Below are 23,858 nucleotides of genomic sequence, written 5' to 3'. Positions count from 1 at the left end.
ACGCCTCTTTCAGCGGTGTCGTTTACTACGTGAATTTTTTCAACAATTTTTAGTGCTTGCTGATAATCTTCGCGCTGTGGCCACGTTTCCGGCGGATATCGTATAAATTCATGCGGCAAGTTGAAGCGTAGAAAAATGTTTATAGTTTTCACAGTTACAAAAGCGCTCAAGTCATTCGAAAAAATTGCTCAGTTACTTCTGCAAAATTAATTCATCATCTTCATCCCAATCATCATCTTCTTCTCCAGTTTCTTCATCTTTTTCAAGTTGAACTTCCTTGTCTTTTTCTTCAAGGATTTCTTTTCCATCATATATGCACATAATTGCCAACATTTTTCGTTTTATGTCACACGAAACATCTGAATCAAAGTAGGCGAGAGCTATAGCCTCCTCCGCCAGATACCACAAATGTCTGATAAACTTTGTTACCATTACTTTTGACAAATTCTTATCCAAGTCTGCATATGAGTGAAGTGCTTTCAAAAAGTTGATGTCCTGATTGGGCGCTTTGACAGCTTCAGTACAGCGATACCAGACTTTCACGTACAGACGAACAATAAACACACAGACATCTCGAATTCCATCCAATTGTGACTTTGCCAGTTTAAATTGGTCTCTGAACATAAATATTTTCAGTGAATAAATTGCTTTCATCCATCGTGCGTGGTGAATAGGTATGAGTTCTTTAAACTTATATTCGCCAAAATCGCCTCCAAGGAATAAAACAACCAGTTCCAATATTTCCTTATAGTCGTTACGACGTTGTCTTTTCTGTAGTTGGACCATGCAAAAAGTAATGATGTCATCTGGAGCAGTAATTAATTTCGAAGTAACGGCCTCATCGCTCACTCCAGTTTCGAATGCATTCTGATTGATTTTTTCCCAATTCTGCTGGAAACGGCGAAACAGAGAAACATCTGGAGCAAAAGTTTTTCCAATTTTTTCTTCGAACACTGCTCTTAGCACCAATTCATATATGTGATGTCTACATGGAAGATGCATCAAATCTCTCTCTAATAATTGTTCAAGTAAAACTGCAGCTCCTGCAAATTCACCGGTGTTTGATGATGTCGTGTCAAAAGACATGGCTTGAACTCGTTTCAAAAGGTTCCATTCTACCAGTAGTTGATAAACGGCCGCTGCAATATTTTTTCCTTTTCCACAATCTAGTTTTGGAACGCCTAATATTTGTTCGATTTCGCCATTAGTTACAATAACCGGAATTCTATCAATCTTATTCATTCCTGTAATGTCTTCCAGTATTTTGCCATCCCAGTGCACTACAAAAAATGCTGTTGCCTTCAACTGTAATGGAATAAAATATTTATATTAGTATTGAAATTAAATTGGTATAAGAAAAGTAACCTTACATGTAAGTTCTCCTTTACAAAATCAGCGATTTTTTGTCGATTTGCAGTACGGTATCTTCGAATTGACGAGCGATTTAATACCAAATTTGATACGTTGTGACCAAGTCCTTCAGCTACTGCAGCCATTAAATGCATTGCATTTCGGTCAGATATCATGCATTTATCCAAAGCAGAAACGATCCGTTCATTGATAAATAACTGTGTTCCTCTTTTAACAACTTCCGAAGCCGACGGTAGAGCGTCCACTTCCAATTCCATTCCACCAGCACCAACATTGCCTGACGATTCGGTAGATGATGTGAATTGCACTGTACCCATTGCTAAGGTATTAATTTTAGTAGTTGCTCGTAATCGCCGTTCATCTGCCTCTTCTCGTTCCAATTTTCGTTTTTCAATGCCTACAAGAGCCATGTCAATGCCAATCATGCTGCCTGGGCGGCCTTTTTTCCTCTGTGCAAGCAAAAACTTTTTATCCTCCTCTATTTTAATCGTTGTGAGTGCATTAACATGAGCAATATCGAAGAGATTGTCTAATTCTTCGACAAACTTATCCTCTTTTACTTTATGCGACGTTCCTCCTCTTGTTGAGCTCTTGTTCAATTTCCTCCACTTCTGGTACAGCTTCTCAATTTGCTTTATGACCGAGGACTTGTCTCGGGTCGGAATTCGTGCTTTATTCCAGAAAAGGAGCACTTCGTTTGGAGCCATTGTTGTACTTTTTCGCACTTCCAATTTTAGTGTACGAGTGTGAAAATAAAATACACCAAGAACTTCTTTTTTAGACGGCAATTTTGATCCCAACAGCTGCGGAATAACATATTCAATCAAATAAATGTTATGCTGTTGCGATCTCAAATTAATTTTTGTCGTTGATGATGCCATTGCAATTCAAATGCGAACCTGTTCTATTGAAAAATTTAGTTTTTAGGTTTTAGTTTTAATTGTTTTATTTCTTTGTACTCACTTTTTCCAGAACTACTGTTAGTTTTAATTTAAATGAAAAATTATTCACTTTCACAGCTCATAAATTTACTTTAAAATTACAGTTATTTTTTAATTTTTTGTCACAGTTTGTATGTTTTATTTATAAAAGTCATAGAAGAACTAAAAGGTCAATACTTTTATGTACATAAAATAAGGTGTATATTTTAAAAAATGTTATGCAAATGTTTCTCAATGAATTTAGGTAAGTTTTTAAAATTCATTGAATATATTTTTACCTATATATAATCTTCGTAAAAAACCAATAAAAATATAACTGAAATTTAGATTTATATATCAGGTCGAAATAAAAAACACGAAAGTACATCAATGGGTTTTTCAATGTTGTTTGGAAAATTTGACAATATTTAGTAATATTACCTGTTATATTATTACTTAAAAATGAATACGTGGAATATAAGCCATAAAACAAAAATAATTTCCATGGAATTAAAAATGTAATGTTTTTTTAAAAATTTTAAATATTACCTGTCTTAGGTACAACCGCTCATTATTAAAGGGGCATTTTATGATTACATTGCTAAATAAAATAAAACTCAATGAACAAGCCAATTGGTCTATTCACTTTTTTGCGTTCTTTGACAATAGAAATGGGTGTTTAATTAATGTTAGTAAAATGTGAAGAGTAATTCACGAAATGAAGTTTAGAACATATTTATACTTTGTGTAATTCCATTAATTTTTAATTTGGAAAATTTTCGTGAAAATTCAGTTTTTTTGTATGGGGACCCCCTGAACGGTTGGAGATAGGGGGTATGTTTGTTCTAGAAAAATATTGGGGGTACGAAAATAATGGGGGTTGCTCATACATTTTACCTACCTAGGGGTGACTCCTGAGTAGTTATGCACCTTTTTCTATCCATTTACCACCAATTTCGTTCTCACGAACTTTGACCCCCGTGCGGAACGCCAATTTTTAACCGATCGAGCTGAAATTTTTTTCAGATTTTTTTGTATCCTAACCTCACACAAAACTGCCCTTCGTTTTTGAAACAGATGAGTTTTAAATTTTTTCATACATTGGTCCACCTTAATAAACACAAATCATAAATACCTTAAAAAGGGAAAGAAACAGTATCATGGACTGAATACAACTTTTATTTTAGTTGAGAACATCTAATGGTATTTTAAAAGGCTTAGCAACTTGGGCCAAATTCGGTTAATGAAATAAAATGTATCCTTAATATAAAAAAACAGCAAAATTACACTAAGGTGAAGGGTATAAGTATAACATTCTGCTCAGTACTCTAACTTGATGTTTTGCAGGTACTGTCGGTTTCAAATCATTTCGCCCGACTTTTTATCGATATCGTCAAAAATTTCCGGAAACCTGGATATTTGATAATTTTGTAATGTAAGTATAATTATAAACATAATTCAATCTACCTTTATATTTAATAAAAGTTTTCAAGTCTGGTGGATATTAAAAAGTTAAAATTAAAGCTTAATTTTATATCTCTTAGTACAGGAGCGGATCCAGAGGGATGGGGGTTAATACGAAATTCCTCCCCATAACCGAAGCGTTCTCATATACAAAAGGAAAAAATAAATTTTACTTTATTTCACCCCAAATGGTTGACCTGGATCCGTGTCTGTCGTAGTATGATAGTTACACAGAGAAAACAGATTCGTGATAGCAACCGAATTTGTTGCCAATCAAATGATTCTATCTTTGTGACCGAATTTTACAGTTGTGACTACAATATTTTGTAAGGGGAAACTAAAGTTTGGTTGCCTCAACTGAAATTCTTCTTTATCAACAGACTTTCTGTTGTTAGAACTGAAAAATTCTATATATGCAACCGAATCATTGGATTAGCAACAAATTCGGTTGCTATCACGAATCTGTTTTCTCTGTGTATAACAAGCTTCTTTAACTATAGGAAGTATAAATACAGTAGTTTTGACTTACCTGCCTTTCACTTAAGAGCATTTTGCATATAAGTGCACAAAACTTGTGTTTTGTATATTTATTTACCAAACTCCATATAAATTCGTTAATTTAAGTGCATTGTTCATACCTGCACATTTGTAATGATTTTAATATTGCGAGATTTGTATTTACTTGATTGTAAATCATATGCAGTGGTGCATTTCTCATTAGCAAATTGCTGAACATATTCTTGTCTCAGATAAACGAAAATATCAAAAAAAAACATTGTAGTTGATAGGTACTTCGAGCTAGGGATATACACCAATTTACCTTTTCGATGAATGTTCAGACAATTTTTAGTTATTATATTTGAATGACAGTGGGTCGATGGGACCCGTCTCTGCCAGCTATACCCAGGGTTGGGGTAGGTTCTTGACCCTTGCCAAACAAAATACCTCATTACTCATTTTTTTACAGAGTCCCTATGATAAAATATAAGCCAATATGATTGTATATGTCAATGAAAACTATTTTTTTAATTTAATTAGATTCGTGAATAGTAATTACTATGAAATGTTCATGTAATGTAGATTAATGTGTACAAATGAAAATATACTGCTGTATTTAAACTATAAAAATCAAAATTGCTTTTCCATAAATTTTCTATTTTTTTCTTTTTTAATTAGGCTTAATTAAAGTTTGAAAATTTTTTAATATCGTGTGCCATTTTATTTTTTTACACTATATTGCAAATGGTCAAACGTAAATTAAGACAAATTTTAGAAAATTATATCAACAACATGTATATTAAATTTTTGTTGTTATTTAGATCTTTTGCATAAATATGGTCGCAAGCAATTATGATTGGTGATTATTAATATAATGTGGGAATGTTAAAATTATAAATATTGCAAATAAAGAACAAAACAAAAAAACTTACAAGTAGCGACGTCGAAAGGCCTTCCAATGTTCTGCTTGCTTTTGATGAGAAAAATTGATGACGTAGTTGTTAGTCAGGTAGTTTTTTCTTTATTTGCTTATGATCACTGAATTGTTTTTTTTGTTTCTTTTAATTGTTTTTTTTTTGTTGTTTTTTTTTTTTTTTACAGATTTTATTGATTTTTAATTTCAACTCTTTTTATATATTTATATTCTTTTGTACACATTCTTCTATATATTTAAAAAAAATTTGATAGTAACTTCTATTCACTTTTTATTATAATTTTTTTTTTAAATTTTTTTATATATCAAGATTTTCTTATTTTTAATATTTTTTCGATTAAATTTTATTTCTTAACTTTTTTTTTTTTCAATTCGGATTACTGTGCCGTAACAAAATGTTGATCAGTGCAATATAAGTTTCATACATATATTATATTTTTTTTTACTAATTATAAACCAAATTTTCAAACAATTTATTGGCATACCTATATGTGACACTTTTCATAGAAGCTGACAAATTTTTTTAAATTTTAATAACAATTCCTAAAATCACTTTTTAAAAATTTTGTTATTATTTTTTTTTTATAATTAATTTAATTTTCGTTGAGCAAATTGATTATTCACTGTCGACAATATGTATATATAATTGTTCTTCTTAGAGTGACAAACTTGAAATGATTAACTATTAGCAGTGTGATACGATTAACAGTTAGATTTTTTTATTGTTCAACTCTTCTTTGTGCGATCTTTCCAATAATTGAAATTTGTGATTGGAAATTGTTTCTCAATAAAATAGGTTTTACGCAAATCTCTGGAGACTGGTTATTTATCGTTGTTATGAATTATTTTATTAACCCATACTAGAGACATCGATGTAAATTGCTTCCACTATCAATGCGTTGATATCTAATTAAAAAATATTATTTAGTAATATTTTTATGAAATTGTATTTATTTCCAGGGATTTTACCTAATAATTCCTCCTATCTGATGATAGTTTTTAAAGTTTTGGCTCTCGTAGTGATGCTTTCTTTTCCAAAAGTGATACAAAATTAGAGATAAGTAGTTTCAAACGGATAGCCAGTCAACAATCCTTAGACATACAAGAAAAACTGTGTAATAAAGAGGTTTTAGTTTACACTATTAATTTATGACATTAAACGAATTTTGGTCCCTTTTTCTTTTAAACTTACTCTGAATTTTTAAAGCTGTTTTCGTGTTGTAATTAATTTATCAACATGGAATTTATAAAATGAATTTAACTGAATCATTTAATTAAAAATGGTTATATTTTCTCTAAATTTATAACTGTAGGTCGATGTTGACTGTTCGCCGTTCTGAAGGAAAAGAATAATGGCGATCATGTTTTAACTCCTCCTTACATTTCTGAATTTCAAAATGTTTCTTTTTTTGTATTGTAACCTTGAAGGGTCATTGAAAAAAAAAAACAAATACTAGTAAAAAAAATATTCTTAGTTTACGTTATTGACGTAAGCTTGTAATGGAAGTTGGTAACGCAACTCAATTGACTTAGGCTTAATGAATGATAAAGCAGTTAAACCAAGATTGATAATAGCATGCGTTATGAAATTTATTAGCTCACTTTAAAAAAAATCAGAAGAATTTATGTTTAGATGATATCTTGTAACGCAAATAAAACAATTTTACAGGGGTTTGCAAAACAATTATGATTGTTTTGTTTGTTGTACATATGTATGTGTGTACATATTCATATATGAATATTGTATTTTCTTGATTAAAACAATTAATTACACTAATAAGAAATTTTTATACCAACATGCTCAAGATGGCATTATGCTCATGAATCGCATATTACACATTTGAGATAAGTGCATAATACTTTTGGAAGCTATAACTGGATTTCATGAAAAAAAATTAATTTAGCTGCCTAATACAAAATTAAATCAAAACAAATAAGAAAAATACGATTTTGAATGAAAAAATATGTTGTACACTTCTTAATAATTTTAAAAGTAGCTAAAATATCAATTTGACGTTATTAGCTTCGTGTAAATTATTTGCCGTTAGCTGCTTTTTTGGGCAGTAAACTGTAAATGCACTTTCCAGCATCAATGTAAGTGCATTGAGGTTAACTGCATTTTTAACTTACCTGCACAAAATTTCGTGCAAAGTTGATTGTGCAGTTAAGTCAAAATTACTGTATAATTATGACGATGTTACAGAATTTTGGAATAGTTTTGTGGAAAATATTATAGTTTTAATCATCAAAATTTTTATACCCTACAAACCCACCTTAAAGTATACCGATCGACTTAGAATCACTTTCTGAGTCGATTAAACGATGCCCGTCCGTCTGGCTGGTCGGCTGGCTGTTCATGTAAACCTTGTGCGCAGAGTACAGGTAGCAATTTTGAAGATATTTCCATCAAATTTGGTATATATATTTGGGCTCAATGACCAAGCCTATTGAAACTGGCTGAAATCGGTCCATTATTTCACCTAGCCCCCATACAAATGTCCTTCCGAAATTGGACTTTATCGGTCATAAATGTTTAATTTATATATGTATCTCCACAAATTCCGCTCCAAATAAGTTTTATATATACAAAATTCATGTTAGTTTTTTCACCAATGTCCTTATATATAGGAACCCATATAAAGTTAGCCGATTAATGTCAAGCTCCTCTTGAGACACTCGGCATTTTCGGAAAATTTTTTATGTGATATTCACATTCTATATTTCTAATATCCCTGCTTGATACATTTTGGCTGGAATTACGCTACAGTACTTTTACCTATCACCAAAGGATAGTCTAAAATTCAGTTGGTTCGAATAAATACCACATATGTCCGTCAGCGACATTCTCTGCAAGTTTATGTAACAGGAATTTCCATATTTAGAACTCTGAATATTTCGATATGATCAAAGTTCTAATATTTCATTTAGTCTAATTTCGGTGTTCGCGGCTAATTGTTTTTGCAAGATGTCTGGTGATAACCAGATAAGGAGATTGTTAACATTATTATAATAAGTTCGAACGTGCTTTGGTAACTTTTTTTCTTCAACGCTTCTCTTTTTTGGTTCCTCGTAGAATAGAATTGGTTTGATACCAAAATCGTATACTTGTATACATTTTTAGGGCTTATTCGCCAGTTTAGACCAATTGAATAGTGCAGTAGTTCTGAATTCCTATATAATATTCAGGTTTCAATTTAGTTTATTATCTAGTATTTGGCATGATCGAATGACGTCTCCTCTTTGATCCTAGGAGTAACAAATTGAGGGATTTTGTATCGTCTAATGAAAAGTACCCTAACTCCAATCTAAAAATAATTTTAGAGCAAATTCCGGTACTTCCTAGAGTATTATTGGATCTAAGGCCTTAGCTGCCACTGGCACAATGTCCGCTTAAGCAATTGTAATGCAACACATTATCTCAATGGCTTTTAGAAAAGTGTTGATGTTAAGATTCGGGAGCTTGTGGTGTATACCAAACAAGCTACTTTTGAAATGTTCGAGGTGTCTATAGTTCGGTAACATTTTCAAATTGTCTCATAGCGTCAATAACTGATTCCGATTTGCAATTGTTAAAGCTGCCTTTATATCGAGGAAGTCAATTCAGGGATCTTTTTATATGGCTATTTTTAAATGGTATACACACAAAATTCAACATAGTTACCTTTAATATAGACATAAATCACACGACCTAATTTCATGGTGATCGGTCCATAATTGGTCATGGCTCCCATATATGGCTCACTTCCGAAATTATTCGGTCACTAAGACAGAATCATTCGATTGGCAACAAATTTGGTTGCTATCACGAATCTGTTTTCTCTGTGTGTTCTTGATGAGTGAATCGAAATTAAAAAAAATAATAAAACATCAGAATATAATTAAATTTAGATGAAAGTACACATTTATTTGGTTATTTATAGCATTTTATAAATGTAATTAGGGATTTAATTTGTGGAATGGTCTAAAACAATCTTTGTACGCTTTTCGATACTAATGAAAGTCCAGATGCTCTACTGGCATACTGGTCTAATAAAATAAAAATGAAGAAAGTCGGGAAATATTTGCACCCACTGATATCAAAAAACTGGAGCAAAGTCTGTAAAAATGTTGAAAATTTAATTTTCATATAGCTATAAGAGATAATTGATAGATACGATGAGATAAAATTTTATATAGTGCTGGACGAGGAGATTCTTTACATGTAATTTTTTTGAAATCCAAACGAAGAAATAGAATCGTTTAGGTGACCTAATTTGGGATCCCCTCCAAACTCGAAAAGACTTCCTATTTACGCATGTCAAATTTCATTCAAAGTGGACATATTTATTTCCCTCTTTTTTATACCCTACACCACCATAGTGGGGAGGGTGTAACAATTCTAGTTCACAATATTTTTAAAAATAAATGGATCATTGACTAATATTCACAGATTTCAAATACGAGATGTAGTAATCCAAATCCTTGTTACTTAACAGATATTTACATTTTTAGAATGCGTTTAACAAAAATTTTAAAAAATTAAAATTGGAGTTCAGTATAATTGACAACAAATATTTTCTATCTTTCAGCAATGAAACTAACACAAAGTTAACTCTGCCAATACCCGACGCCATCACCACTTGGCGTATAACTGCATTTACAAATAATGACGTTACGGGTTTCGGTATAGTAAATGGACCCACAGATATCACCACTATACAATCCTTCTTCATATCACTAAATCTGCCAAACTCAGTGAAACGTGGCGAAGTTGTGACTATACCCGTAACCATATTCAATTATCTTGATCAGAGCCTAGACACGGAAGTTGTTCTCTATAATAATGATGAGGAGTTTAATTTTATGGAATCTACAATACAAGGTATAGAGAAAGCAAATGCTGACCAGCAGCAAACAAAACATCTTACTATACCGGCGAATAAGGCCAAAACGGTGAACTTTCTTATTTATCCCAAACAAGTGGGGGAAATAACTTTAAGAATTACGGTCTCAAGCTCCTTGCATGCAGATGCTGTTCTGAAAAAACTTAAAGTTGAAGCAGAAGGTGTGCTTCAGCAAAAAAATCAAGCTTCATATTTAAGTATTCCGGAAGGAGAGAAAATATCCTCATCATTTAACATTGAGGAGCCAGTAGATAGTGTACCTGATTCTGATTATATTACTTTCTCAGTGGGTGGTCATTATTTAGTGCCTACAGTGGAGAATTTTCATGACCTAATACAAATGCCTTCTGGTTGTGGTGATCTAAATATGGTGAATTTTGCTCCCAGTGTTTTAATTTTGCAATATCTCAAAGCAAATGGCAAGCTATCGAAAGAGAAAGGTTTGGTTGAAAGTCTAACTTCAGCGATGGAAGTTGCCTATCAACAACAACTGTCATTTCGTCATGATAATGGTGGCTATAGTATCTTTGGCATGGAAACAGATGAGGAACCCAATACTTGGCTTACTGCCTATGTGGTGCGTTACTTTATTAAAGCTTCGCATTTCCTAGATATTGAGGAGAAAATAATTGAGTCGGCTTTGGAGTATTTGGCTGAACAGCAAAAGACAAATGGGGAGTTTCTTAGTACGGGTTATTTATTAAATGAAAATCATAAAAATGAATATGGACTTGCAGCATTTATATTGTTGGCCTTTTTGGAGAATCAGGTAAGTAACTAATTCAGCTATTTTCTTCATTTTACTCACTCGTTTCTCATATCAGAAATACGCCACGAAATATAACAAAACTATTCAAAATGGAGTAGAATTTTTAAATTCTAATTTAAACAATGTCAACGATATTTATGTATTATCCTTGATGGCTACTGTTATAAAACGTGCTAAACATCAAGATGCCAACAATCTTATAATGCAGCTATCATCCCAGTGCAAAGAAGGTAATGGCTTAAAGTGGTGGTCGGAAAATGATCAAAACTTGGCCAATGATATAGAAATTACAGCATACGCTGCAATAACATTGTTGGATACTCCGGGAGATCATACCTCTATTTTGAAGTGGCTGATACAACAACGTAATGCTAATGGAGGTTTTTCATCTTCTCATGACACTGTGGTGGGCATGGAGGCTTTAGTGAAATTTTCGGAGAAATATAAAAATCTTAAAAATGTGAATTTACATATATCTTACAGTGCTAAAGATCAGTTGGGAATGGAATTGTCTAAAAACGAATTCTATGTGGACTCAAATAATATTTTGGATTTTCAAAAACATGAGGTACATAAATTCACTCATTTTAGTAAAAATAAGAACAGTATTAATAAAATTTTACCTTTTTTTAGTTACCCAAAACCACACGCCATATTACTTTTGAAATCGAGGGCAATGGAGCCTCATTGGTTCAACTCAATCATCAATATAACATTGTTAATATTCAAGAGTTTCCTCATTTTAGTATACAAGCCAAAACAAAGTTTAAAAATGATGAAGAAATGAATTTGGAAGTTTGCTTTACTTACCTAATGGATTCAGAAGCTCCCAACATTGCCACCAATATGGTGATAATGGAAGCAAATCTACCATCTGGCTTCAAATATGAAGCAGAAGATAGCTTTCCTTTGAGTCAAAATGATCTTGTGCAGAGAATTGAGTTACGAAATTCAGAATCAACGATTATTTTATATTTGGGCAAATTGAAGGCAGATATTAATCATTGCTTAGAGATTCCTGCAGATAAAATTAATGAGATATTAATGCCAAAACCAGCTGCCATTAAAATGTACGATTATTATAATTTGAGTCGTTCAAATACATTATTTTATACAGTTCATAAATAAATGTTGGAGCTTAAATTTTTATGATTTTAATCGATTTGGTCTTCGTTATTATTATAGTAAGCTAAATTGATAAATTTTTTATGCTTATAAAACACTAAATTGCAGCAAGATTAATTTACTTTATTATTTGGTGGGCCAACTCGGGAGCAAGCCTAATACAATTGACCGTGTGAAAAACATGAATTTTCCAAATGTAAGTCAGCAATAGTCAACGATTGCTTAAAGCAAAGGGAAGACGAAACGGGAACTGGAGCCGCTTGAATTCAAATGGTAGGTCGTTGGAAATCATCGGTATGCGTGGAATCAGTACATCTTCGCCTTTGAATCTGCCACCAATGATTGTACCCTCAATTAAATTTGGTGATCATTTTTTAATGGTCAATCTTGTCCTGTTGCATCATTTTGACGGGTTTAAGTGTCGGAGAAGCATTATCGGTTATCCAAAATTCAATGTTGATACATGTGGTGGCATTTCGATTTATATTTTATTGTTTCGCCAGTCAGTCTCAATTGAATTTGCTCATTGAGCTTGTTGACATCATAATTTGTTGGTGCCAAAATTGCACGTTCCCACAGCAAATCCGAATTTTTGTAGTTGATTGTAAGTCTTGGGAATACCTTGTCGACAATGGCTTGAATACTCATTTGCATTAGACAGAAGTCCGGTGGGAACGAAATCTCATTTGTGGCGGGATCAATTGGAATTTTTCCATTGCCGATGTCCAACAATAGTTTTGAGAATGTTTCGGCAGAAGGGTGTTGCAATAAATGCACACGTGTGTTTGTCGACAGCGTTCGGCTTATGTAGCTTTATTTCCAGTGAAATAAGTTTGACGGAACCGACGTTGTTTACGATATTAGTTGCCCCGAAGGAAATCATTTGAAGGCATAAGTTGTACTTTCGGATATTTTAAAGGAGGAGCTTGGAGTGGCGCCGGAAATGTAACTTAGAAGCGGCGCAGGCGGCTCAATAATTGGTGGCAGAACAACTTTACCGTTCGAACAGCACATTCCCGGGGAATCAAAACGCTCTCCATTCATTGGTCATTGCGACAATCAGTTCATCCTTGTGATTCCTGTAGTCATCATCCTTATTGTAATGAAATTCAGCCAACTTTAAATCGATTATTTCTCTTGATCGAGACATTCGGGAACTATTGGCTTCTAGTCTTTTGATATGCTGTTGGGGTATATCTGCAGCTGTCTATGAAGATGCACTGCGACGCATTTGCTCAAAACCGTTATTCTCGATCTCATTCCGTTTCATTGTTTTCACCAATGCCTGTTCTTTTGGTGGCATTTTTGTAAATTTTCACTTAAAATAATTTTTAAACCAATTTTATTCTTGCTAAATATTCGAAAACACTTGTTACTTACTAATTTGATTTAACTTTTAGCTTTTTAACTGATCAACACAAAACTGCAATTATCTATTGCCATTTTGCTAAACAATTATATTTTCTGAAGTCATTGAAGATTTTTTGCAAAACTTTGCCGTCAGGATTCTCTGGTTAGATAAATATATTAACTTAAAAATTTTGTAAAAATCAGTTTTTTTAAGAAACTTTCACGTATTCAATAAAAAAAAGCACAGAGTGTTTATTGTTCATCGAATTCAGTGTTACTTTGATATTTCGGTTGTTTGGTCAGAAAATTTTGTCAAAAATATTCGATTTCCAAAAAATTTATAAAATGTTTATTATCATAGTTATTTTTAATGCCAACCGCCACGGTGGTTAGTAAACTAACCACTTCACTCCACAATAAACCTTGGAATGGGGTGGTTTTTTCATGTTTTGATTAATTTTTCTTACTTTTTATAATAAACTAACCTTGATTAAAGTAAAAATGCAATTTGTTTGATTTTAAACTTATACCCAAAAAAAACTTGACTGGAAGAGTTAAAGAAGTATTACAACTTGATTTGATGTTTAAGATAACCATTTTTTAATCCAAAAATTGTAGCCAGAGAGTAAAAATAGATTTACTTGTACCCATCGTTTTATCAGTCCATGAAAATTTTGCAATCAAAGTACATACAGTTCTCAATTAATACAAATAATACAAATAAATTTAGCCAAGAATGAATACTGAATACCCTGATGCATGACATATTATATAGAAGGTATATTCACGAAATTCTTAATAATGTGGGGATGGATGTCTAGACATATTCTAAGTTTCAAAGTATATATTGTCACTGCAATGAAATTCCATACAAAAATAAGATTAATTAGCTGGCTGCCTGCTTACTCTTTAAAAAAGTAACACTTTTTAAAATATTAAAACCAGTTAAAACAAGTAAGAGAGCTATATTCGGCTGTGCCGAATCTTATATACCCTTAACGAAATTATACTTTAAAATATTTTTTTTAAATATTTTTAGGTAAACAAAATTTAATTTTTTTTTTTTTAAAAAAAGTTTTTTCCAAATTTTTTAAAATTTTTTTTTGGAAAAAAAATGTATGAAAAAAAAATTCGGATTAAAAAATATTTTTCCCGATTTTGACCCATTGTAGGTCCAACTTACTATAGCCTTATCTACATCGTTGCAATGGACTTTGAAATATCTATCATTAGATATCCATATTGTCTATATTAATGACTTAGTAATCCAGATATAGATCAAGAATAGGTAAAAAATCGAGGTTGTCCCGGTTTTTTGCTCATATCTCCGTTATTTATGGACCGATTTTGCTGATTTTAAATAGCAAACTTCTCGAAAGCATGTCTGACAATGTCTGAATTATTGAAGATTTGGATCCCGAAGATATCTAGGGTCTTCAGAAAATTGATTTCAACAGACAGGCGGACATGGCTTAATCGACTCCGCTATCTATAAGGATCCTGAATATATATACTTTATAGGGTCGGAAATGAAAAATGTAGAAATTACAAACGGAATGACAAACTTATATATACCCTTCTCACGAAGGTGAAGGATATAATCATTGAGTTAAACGAATACAAACATTTATTAATTAAAATAATATTTTGTGACGCTACGATTATTAATTATAAATGCAACATGAAACTGGTAATTTTAAATCTTTGTAAACAAAGAAACAAGAATATTGGGTAAACTTGATTGTTTTCGGAAAGAACAATATCTTAGAAGATAGTAAGAGAAATGGTGGTGCTGAAGCTAACAATTATACAATCCGCTGTAGGTGAAGGGACTGTTATTCAAACTACAGCTTTCATTTTCAAATATTAAAAAAACTCATTCATTTATACTCAATGAAAGTCAGCGGTTGTGAGATACGGCTAAATAGAAATAATTAAAGATTTGCCTAGAATAATTAAAGATTTAGCAGTATGAAACACCATTGGATTAATCATTACATACTGATGCAGTTTATGGTGGCAGCAGTAGCCCCCACTAGGTGTTGTGAAACGATTTAATATTTATCTCAAATCAAGAATAAAAAGAATAAATCATTTATTTACAGCTACTATTCAATAAATGCACCCGGTAATATAAAATCAAATCGAAAATATTCGGTTGTTGTAACTCTCCATGAAGCCAGTGAACCGTGTTCTATACGTCTTGCCATTAAGGGACCTAGTTTCAATGAGATTCGTGATGTAAATTTAAAACCATTTGAATCAAAACTGATAGATTTTTTGCCCAAAAAATTACTCGGCGGAGATTACGAATTAAGTGCTGAAGGCTTATCGGGTTTGAGTTTCAAAAATACAAGTCGTATATATGAAAAAACAGATTATGGTCCAAAAATTTACATACAAACCGATAAGGCAATCTATAAACCTCAAGATTTAGTTCAATTTCGTGTTCTAATATTGGATGAACATACGAGGCCGCTAAACATCGAAGATCCTGTCCGTGTGGAGATATTGGTAAGTACTTAGTTCTGAAATAAAACCAGTGGATTTGTTTTATTTCAATTGTTTTTGAATTTTATAGTTTTGCGCGAGTTATGTAATTAAATAGTTTAACACAAATTTATTGTTTTATTTAATATTTTATTAAGTCTTTTCATTTAGAGTATTCTTATATGACTAAATTATAATACTAAAACAATGATGGTTATTACTTCAAAACTTAAAATGAGAATTAAGGAATAACGAAAATAGATGATCAAGATATTATGAATAAGTAATAAAGAGAGTAATTAGTATGTAAATAATATAAGAGGGTTACCATCGTAACTGCCCCTTCCTTAAATAAAGGACACTCCTGAGTCCTTGAGGTATTGAATTTATAACAACAACAAAAATAATGAATTACTTAAAAACTATTTACAAATTATTTTTATATTCAAAGTAAAAAAAATACTTATGTTAATATCTAATATTTCAAATTAATTTCAATTAAGTAATATTTAGTTATAAATAATATAAAATAAAGTAATATTTACTAAGAGATACAAGAAAGAAAAATCAAATTTATTTATCAATAAATTGTCTAACATCTAAAATTCCATTATATTTCGTCGGCCTTTTTATATTTGAACTATGAATATTTCGTAGTTCGCTTTCCCTAAACTTAGGTTGTTCCTTATGTCTCAAAGCCTTATAATTCCTTATATAACCTTTATCCCTCTGTTCTTCATAAATTTCCCTGTTTTCATTCCTTTTATCAATATAAATTTGTTTATTTGTTTCCATATTTTCATGTATCTTGACTTTGTTACATTTCCCATATTCGACATTAAAAGGTTTTTCCTTTATAACCGAGTGGATACTGTTATTATAAAACTCTATTGACTTACTTATCTTATCCTTAATATTCATATGATTTTGTTCAATTGTTAACAACCTAATTTTCTCACTGATTGTACTGTGCAGTCTTTCTATATCCGCATTTCCTGTATGGCTATTAGGCTTTACCAAATGAAGTTCAATACCTTCATTTCGTAAGTATTCTTTTATGTTAACACTTTTAAATTCATTATCGGTAACCAACTTATTAAAATTTCCTTTTTGAGACTTATATAACATTATTTTCTCAATAATTGTTTGGTTAGTTCGATCTTCCAAATAATAAGCGGTAGCAAATTTTGAAAACTTATCAAAAAAAATCAAAAAATTAAATTTCGAATTAGTGTATATATCCATATGAATGATTTGTCCGATATCAGTTGGAGTTTCTGTTAATTGAAATTTTTCCCTAACAGGATTTCGATCAAATTTTGCCCTACTGCATACATCGCAGTTATTTACATATTTTTGAATCAAAAGTTTTAAGTTTGGAAAATAAATTATTTTCTTTAAACCTTCATAATTCTCATTTATTCCCGAATGTCCGGTTTCAGTTCTATGATAATGGTCAATCTGTTTATAGGTTTCATCTTCAGATGACATTTCTCTGGCATTGTACGAACATCTTACAAACTTCAGATCATTATTTCCCTTAAATAATTCTATTATTCTTCCCTGCAAAATATTATATTTGTGATCGTCTAATTCCGTAAATATGCCAACTTTACCTTTTATAATATTTCTTTCCAGGATTCCATCCAAATTGTCTTCTATGTCCGTTGAGTTTATATATACTTTTCTATTACCATTCCTTATTTCAAATTCAACTGTTTTATTCTCAGTTAGAATGATTTGAGTCTTAAATCTATTTACTGTCGTATCCAAAATACCAATATGATCGTGTAATTCTTCCTCTTGAGAGTGAATTGTCGCCAGACCAACGTCCATATTATTATACATAGAATCACAATCATCCAAAATATTAATTTCCCCTGAATCACTATCTATTCGGCTCAAAAAATCTGCTACTTGATTATCCCTTCCTTTTATATAATTGACTGTCACATTGAAATCACTCAACTTTAATATCCACCGATAAAGTCTAGGATTCAACTCTCTACTTTGAGATTTTACAAAAAGCCACTTTAATGGTTGGTGATCTGAAAGGATGTCAAATTTCATGCCGTATAAATAGGGTCTGAAATAACTTGTTGCCCACACAATTGCCAAAAGCTCTTTTTCAGTAGCTGAATAATTTCGTTCATGGTCATTTAAAGTTCTACTAGTGAAACATATTGGATGTCCATTTTGTTGCAAAACGGCTCCCAAAGAGTTCATACTGGCATCTGTTATAAGTTGAAATGGTTTTTTATAGTCAGGATATTTTAAAACTGGGGCTTCAGTAATAATACTTTTCAATTTCTCGAAAGCATTAATATAATTTGGGTCATTTATATTTAAAGTGGTACATTTTTTTAAATATTTAATCATGGGGTACGCTACTTTTGAAAAATCCCTGATAAATTTTCTGTAATAACCTGTAATACCCAGGAATGATTTAATCCCCTTTGTAGTGGTTGGTAATTTAAGTTTCAAAATGGTATCAATTTTAGCTGGGTCAGGCTTGACTCCTTGTGGCGTTAAAATATGACCTAAATACAAAGTTTCCCTTGCAAAAAATTTACATTTATTTATCTGTTTTTTTAGGTTAGCTTCTCTTAATCTTTCAAACACTCTTTTTATATTGGAAACATGTTCTTGAAAACTAGTTGAAAAAATCAAGATATCGTCCAGATATACTACACATATTTTATTTATTAAATCACGAAGAACACCATTTATAAGTCTCTGAAAGGTAGCAGGGGCATTTTTCAACCCAAAAGGCATTCTTACAAACTCATAATGTCCGTATGGTGTGGAGAATGCTGTTTTCGACCGGTCTTCTTCTTTAACAAGAATTTGGTGAAAACCCTTAGCCAAATCAATGGTTGAAAAATATTGAGCTCTACCTAATTTGTCCAATATATTTTCTATGTTGGGAATAGGGAATTTATCATCAATAGTAATGTTATTTAATCCCCGGTAGTCTATAACTATTCTCCACTTTTTCTGGCCAGAATTATCTACTTTCTTTGGAACTATCCACAAAGGACTATTGTATGGAGAATTGCTTTCGGTTATAATACCCTGCTCTAGCATATCATTAATTTGATTGCATATTTCCTGTTCGTGAATATGTGGGTAACGATACATCCGTGTATAAATTGGTCTGTCGGTAGTAGTATTTATGTGGTGTTCTATAATATTAGTATTGTCCAAAACATGTCCTTCAATATATATTAATTCTTTAAAAGAATTCAATATATTATCCATAGCATGTTCCTCTTCAGTATTCAATTCCTTATATATATTATCTAAAACCAAATTATTAATATTCAAAGACTCCAACTGATATACTCCACTTTCCCCATATGGACACATTTTCAAAAACTCAATTATATTATTATTTATAGTCAAGCAACTATTACTCATATTTATTATAGCATTTAGTGGTTTTAATAGATTTTGTCCTAAAATTGCATTAAAATTTTTACCTTTAAATGATGTTAACTTCCATGCCATTGTAGCATTCATACAAAATTCTACTGGTAAATGAGTAATAATTTCTTGATCTATAATTGTTCTACCATTTAAAGAAGTAAATGATATTGGATCTTTCAGTAACAATCGTCTGTACTCTGGTAATTTATCATGATCAAGTAACGACGTAGTGCAACCGGTGTCGATTAGAGCCCTTATCTTGTCCTTACCTATAGTAAGATCTACTATTGGAAGTGCCCTGTGGAGGCTATTGTAAGAAAATTTACCTCCTCCTCAACGTCATAATTTTCCTCTACTTCCTGTAGGTGATCTACGTCCATTCGAGAATTATCTTGCCTGAAATTTCCACTACTATTCCCTGTTTGATGATTTCTTCGATCATTTTGAGAATTTACATTAGTAATATATCTATTCTGTCCAGAAGAGTTTTGAGAATTTGTAGGAACATTATTAAAATAAGAGTTATTTCCATATTGATTGGAATTAGGATATGAATTCTGTCTATAATTACCATACTGATTGTTAAAATTACCACTATCATTATTGCGAAAATTATTTCCATTGTTTCTATATTTTCTATTATTACCCTTATTCTCACGATTCAAATTAAATTTCTTTTCCTCAACATCATCTCTAATCAAACCCTCTTTTTCTAGTAAGTTATAAGCAACTCTTAGTTTCATTAAATTTCTATTCACAATTACAGAGGCTAGATTTACATCTATATTATTTACAAAAGTTTTTAAAATAATTTTTTCTGTATATAAAGGGCTAAATTCTATCGGTTTTTCTATGTCATATTCATATTTTTCATTGATTTTACATAAAATATTTCTTAAGTATTTATAATAACTTACAATACCATTGTTTTTTGCTTCAAATGCATCTTGATAAAGTTGATGGTAAGATTCTTTAATTCCAAAATTTCTTATTAAGGCTTCTTTTGCTTCCTCCCAGCTTGGATTTGCCCCTAACGTTCTGATGACGTGAAGTGCTTCCCCTTGCACCTTGTTTATAATAATTCGTTTATATATGTAATGTTTAGCATCTGGTTGACTTTGTACAAGTTCAAATAATGTGTCAACCTCTCTCAGGAATGATGTTAAGGCGAATTCATCATTGCCTCTAAATTCATGAATCCGTTGAGCATCTTTTAAAACATCGTTGATTGATAGAGTGAATGATGGCTCCATGATGATATTATTGTTTGTATTACAATATTGTTGTTATTTATATTATTGTTTAGTACTCTCCCGCTCTCATTAAATATCTGCTCCACATTCACAACTCAATAACTTTGGCTCCCACTTTTTGTTGTTTCAATTGTTAATTTTATTGTATTGAGTGTGTGTTCTCCTCTTTTGTATTTGAATGTTGTGATGTTAACGGCCAATTCACTTTATTATTTTATTCTTTATAATTTAAAGAGTTACAGAAATGTAACCTTGAAATTGTTTTAACGGTGATATTTTTCACTACGTTCTTATTTTGTTTCAATGTCCAACAAAATTTTTAAAATAAAATAAAGTTTTTATTTTTATAATATGTTTTGTTACAAACTGTACTTTATTTAAATAACATAATTGTTGTTATCAAGTCTTTGATTTTGGTTTAAATAACAAATTAGTTGACATTAAATATGTTTTTATTATTTATATGTAATATTTATGTACTTTTATTAATAGATATTTAATATTATGTTATTTTCTTTAAATAACCGATACACTTTGATTTTTATTTAAATAATAAACTTCAGTTTATATTTTTTTTTAGATTTAATTATTATATCCAATTTTTAATTAGGTTCAAATAAACGACTGCGCCAGTTATGTAATTAAATAGTTTAACACAAATTTATTGTTTTATTTAATATTTTATTAAGTCTTTTCATTTAGAGTATTCTTATATGACTAAATTATAATACTAAAACAATGATGGTTATTACTTCAAAACTTAAAATGAGAATTAAGGAATAACGAAAATAGATGATCAAGATATTATGAATAAGTAATAAAGAGAGTAATTAGTATGTAAATAATATAAGAGGGTTACCATCGTAACTCGCGCGAAATAAAATAATTTTACTAAATGTATTAACAGTGCACTATGAGTGGTAATATAAGTTTATGATTTCGTATGTAATTTCTACAATATTTATTTGTGACATTATAAAGTATATATGTTATATACTGGGTTTATGACTTTGAAATGCGGTTTTTAATAACTTATATGTCATATCTGTCATTTATTCTCACTTGGTTATTGAACATTATAGTGTAAACAACAAAGCGTCATATGCGGGAAGTTTTGCTTTAGTTCTTTAATTTGAATAAAAGTGCAGCTGATGCACACCGATCCCTCAGCAGAGCTTATGGCGAATGTGTTCTATTGGTTTCAATGTGCGAATAATGGTTAGTTCTCTTCGGAAGTGGATCCAAAAAAGTTTGAAAACCATGAATTGGAGGCATTACTCCATGAAGATTGTTGTAAAACTCAACAAGAGCTTGCAAAATCATTAGAAGCTACTCAAGCAGTAATTTAAAATAGCAGCAGAATTCATCCAAAAGCGGAACCATACCATACGAATTGGTGCCGAAAGACCTTGAAAGGCGATTTTGCATGTTCGAATCATCACTTGCGATGGAAAATGGATCCATTGCAATAACCCGAAGCGTAAGAGATCGTACGTGAAGCTCGGCCAACCAGCCGAATCGACACCAAAGCCAAATAGCCATGGCGGTTAGGTATTGCTCTGTATTTGGTGAAACCAATAGGGTCCTATCTATTATGAGCTGCTAAAATTTGATGAGACACATGGAAACTGTACCGAATACAACTGATTAGTTTGAAGCATTAGCCGAAAATTGCACAGAATATGTGGCCAGACATGAAACCGTAATATTTCATCATGACAACAATCGACTACATGTTGGAATACCTGTTAGATACTATATAGAATGAAGAGGTTGGCAAATTTTTCATCACCCGCTTTATAGTGCTGACCTTATCCCGTCATATTACTATGTGTTTCGATCAATGGGATACGCTTCACTTTGGAACAGAGTATCCTATATTGGCTTGATTCGTTCTTGGACTCAAAAGATGCTCGGAATCCATATCACAATGACCAATATTTTGAATAAATTTATACAAATATATTGTAAAAATAAAAGCTAAAAATTTAAAAAAATCTCGCATTTTTAAGTCTTACACCCAATTTATATTCTGAATCCTTATAGATATCGAATATGGTATGTTGGTTTAAATAAGGTTTCCTATGGATTCACATACATATGTTATTAATTTTAATAATTTTATTTTTTTAGATATATTCAAGAAAATATTGGCAAATATTAACACGAATAACTTCATTTTATTATCAAAAATCTATACACAAAAATTATCGTTTTTAAAGCTCCCTCTGCTGGGTTGGGAAAATATTTTGGGGAGAAATAGGGAACACATCAAAGTTTCTAAAGCTGTTTTCCATTTTTTTATCCCAGCTTTGGGATTTTAAAACATGTGTCCCAAATTTGTTAAGAAATAGGTCACATTCCGAAGGGCGTAGTGGCGACATATTCGAAAAATAGGACATGGTTTTTATACCAAAATGTTCTCCATAAAGATACCTTACAGAAAAATATAAAATTGTTATGCATTCAGATGGATGATTTTTTCGCCCAAAAATGGCAATAATCAACTATTTTTTGAATATTTAAATTGAAAATCGTTTATTTTTGGATCCATAATTGATATTGCTCTGAAGTCTGTTATTCTCAATTTAGTGGTCTAACTAGCAAACAAATTAGAGTACATTCGGTCCAAAAGTACGCCCTATATTTTTATATAAACGGACCAAGGTATTGCAAAATTTTAAAATTTCAATTTTGAAATGCCGATAACTCGGAAATTATAAGAGATAAATAGCAATAGAAATCGGATGGGAAACAAAAACATTTCACGTGTTTAAATATTTTACATGTCGAAGGTACCCTACTTTGAGCCCTTGGAGCATTTGTAGAGACCGTTTTAATAATTTAAACTCGAATACTCCTTGGCTACGCCCACGTCAAATTTTATACCGATCCGTTTAGAAATGCCAGCTTTATTTACAAAAAAATGTTGATGAAGGTAATTAACAGTATTCAGCACTCTGATTTGTTTTTTATACAAACTATAGCTTTATTATTCTCTTTGTTTTAACAATTTCAATTATTTTTGCATTCAATCTTATGAATAAGTAAAAGGTAATTAAACGAGATAAGATTAATTTAGAAACAGCTTTTTGGGTTTGGAAATTACAAAGTTAAAATTCCGTCTGTAAAATCAATTTTGAATTTCACAGTCCACTGTCTACATTTCAACATTAATATCTTTTCAGGACCATGAAGGTAATCGTGTAAAACAATTCAAGGATATTACGCTTACCAAAGGTGTTTATACTGATAAATTCAAACTATCCAAATATCCTGTTTTTGGATTTTGGAAAATCAAAGTTGTTCTAGGTGGAACATATGACTATTCCAGCTCAAAAACCATTACAATAAATAATTATATTCTGCCAA

The 23,858-nt window shown here is 31.1% G+C and overlaps 1 protein-coding gene and 1 long non-coding RNA gene across 2 annotated transcripts; both read left to right on the top strand.

The window, feature by feature from the left end:
• Positions 1 to 2,536: 2,536 nt before the first annotated feature.
• Positions 2,537 to 11,967, top strand: LOC135950477 (thioester-containing protein 1 allele S3-like). Its single transcript, XM_065500016.1, has 4 exons — positions 2,537 to 2,556; positions 9,756 to 10,839; positions 10,895 to 11,407; positions 11,473 to 11,967. Exons 1-4 carry the CDS (start codon positions 2,537 to 2,539, stop codon positions 11,965 to 11,967), a joined length of 2,112 nt encoding a protein of 703 aa, XP_065356088.1.
• Positions 11,968 to 15,213: 3,246 nt separating this feature from the next.
• Positions 15,214 to 23,858, top strand: LOC135950156 (uncharacterized). Its single transcript, XR_010575938.1, has 3 exons — positions 15,214 to 15,353; positions 15,420 to 15,828; positions 23,675 to 23,858. It is a non-coding gene; the product is annotated as an uncharacterized LOC135950156 (long non-coding RNA).

This window comes from Calliphora vicina, chromosome 2, assembly GCF_958450345.1.
Source record: "Calliphora vicina chromosome 2, idCalVici1.1, whole genome shotgun sequence".
In the NCBI taxonomy this organism is placed as follows: domain Eukaryota; kingdom Metazoa; phylum Arthropoda; class Insecta; order Diptera; family Calliphoridae; genus Calliphora; species Calliphora vicina.
This window is presented reverse-complemented; position numbering and strand designations above follow the sequence as displayed.

Coding starts and splice junctions, on each gene's coding strand:
- LOC135950477 (XM_065500016.1), top strand. CDS start 2,537: ATGTTTCTCAATGAATTTAG. Junction 2,557..9,755: donor ATGTTTCTCAATGAATTTAG/GTAAGTTTTTAA, acceptor TCTATCTTTCAG/CAATGAAACTAACACAAAGT. Junction 10,840..10,894: donor TGGCCTTTTTGGAGAATCAG/GTAAGTAACTAA, acceptor TTCTCATATCAG/AAATACGCCACGAAATATAA.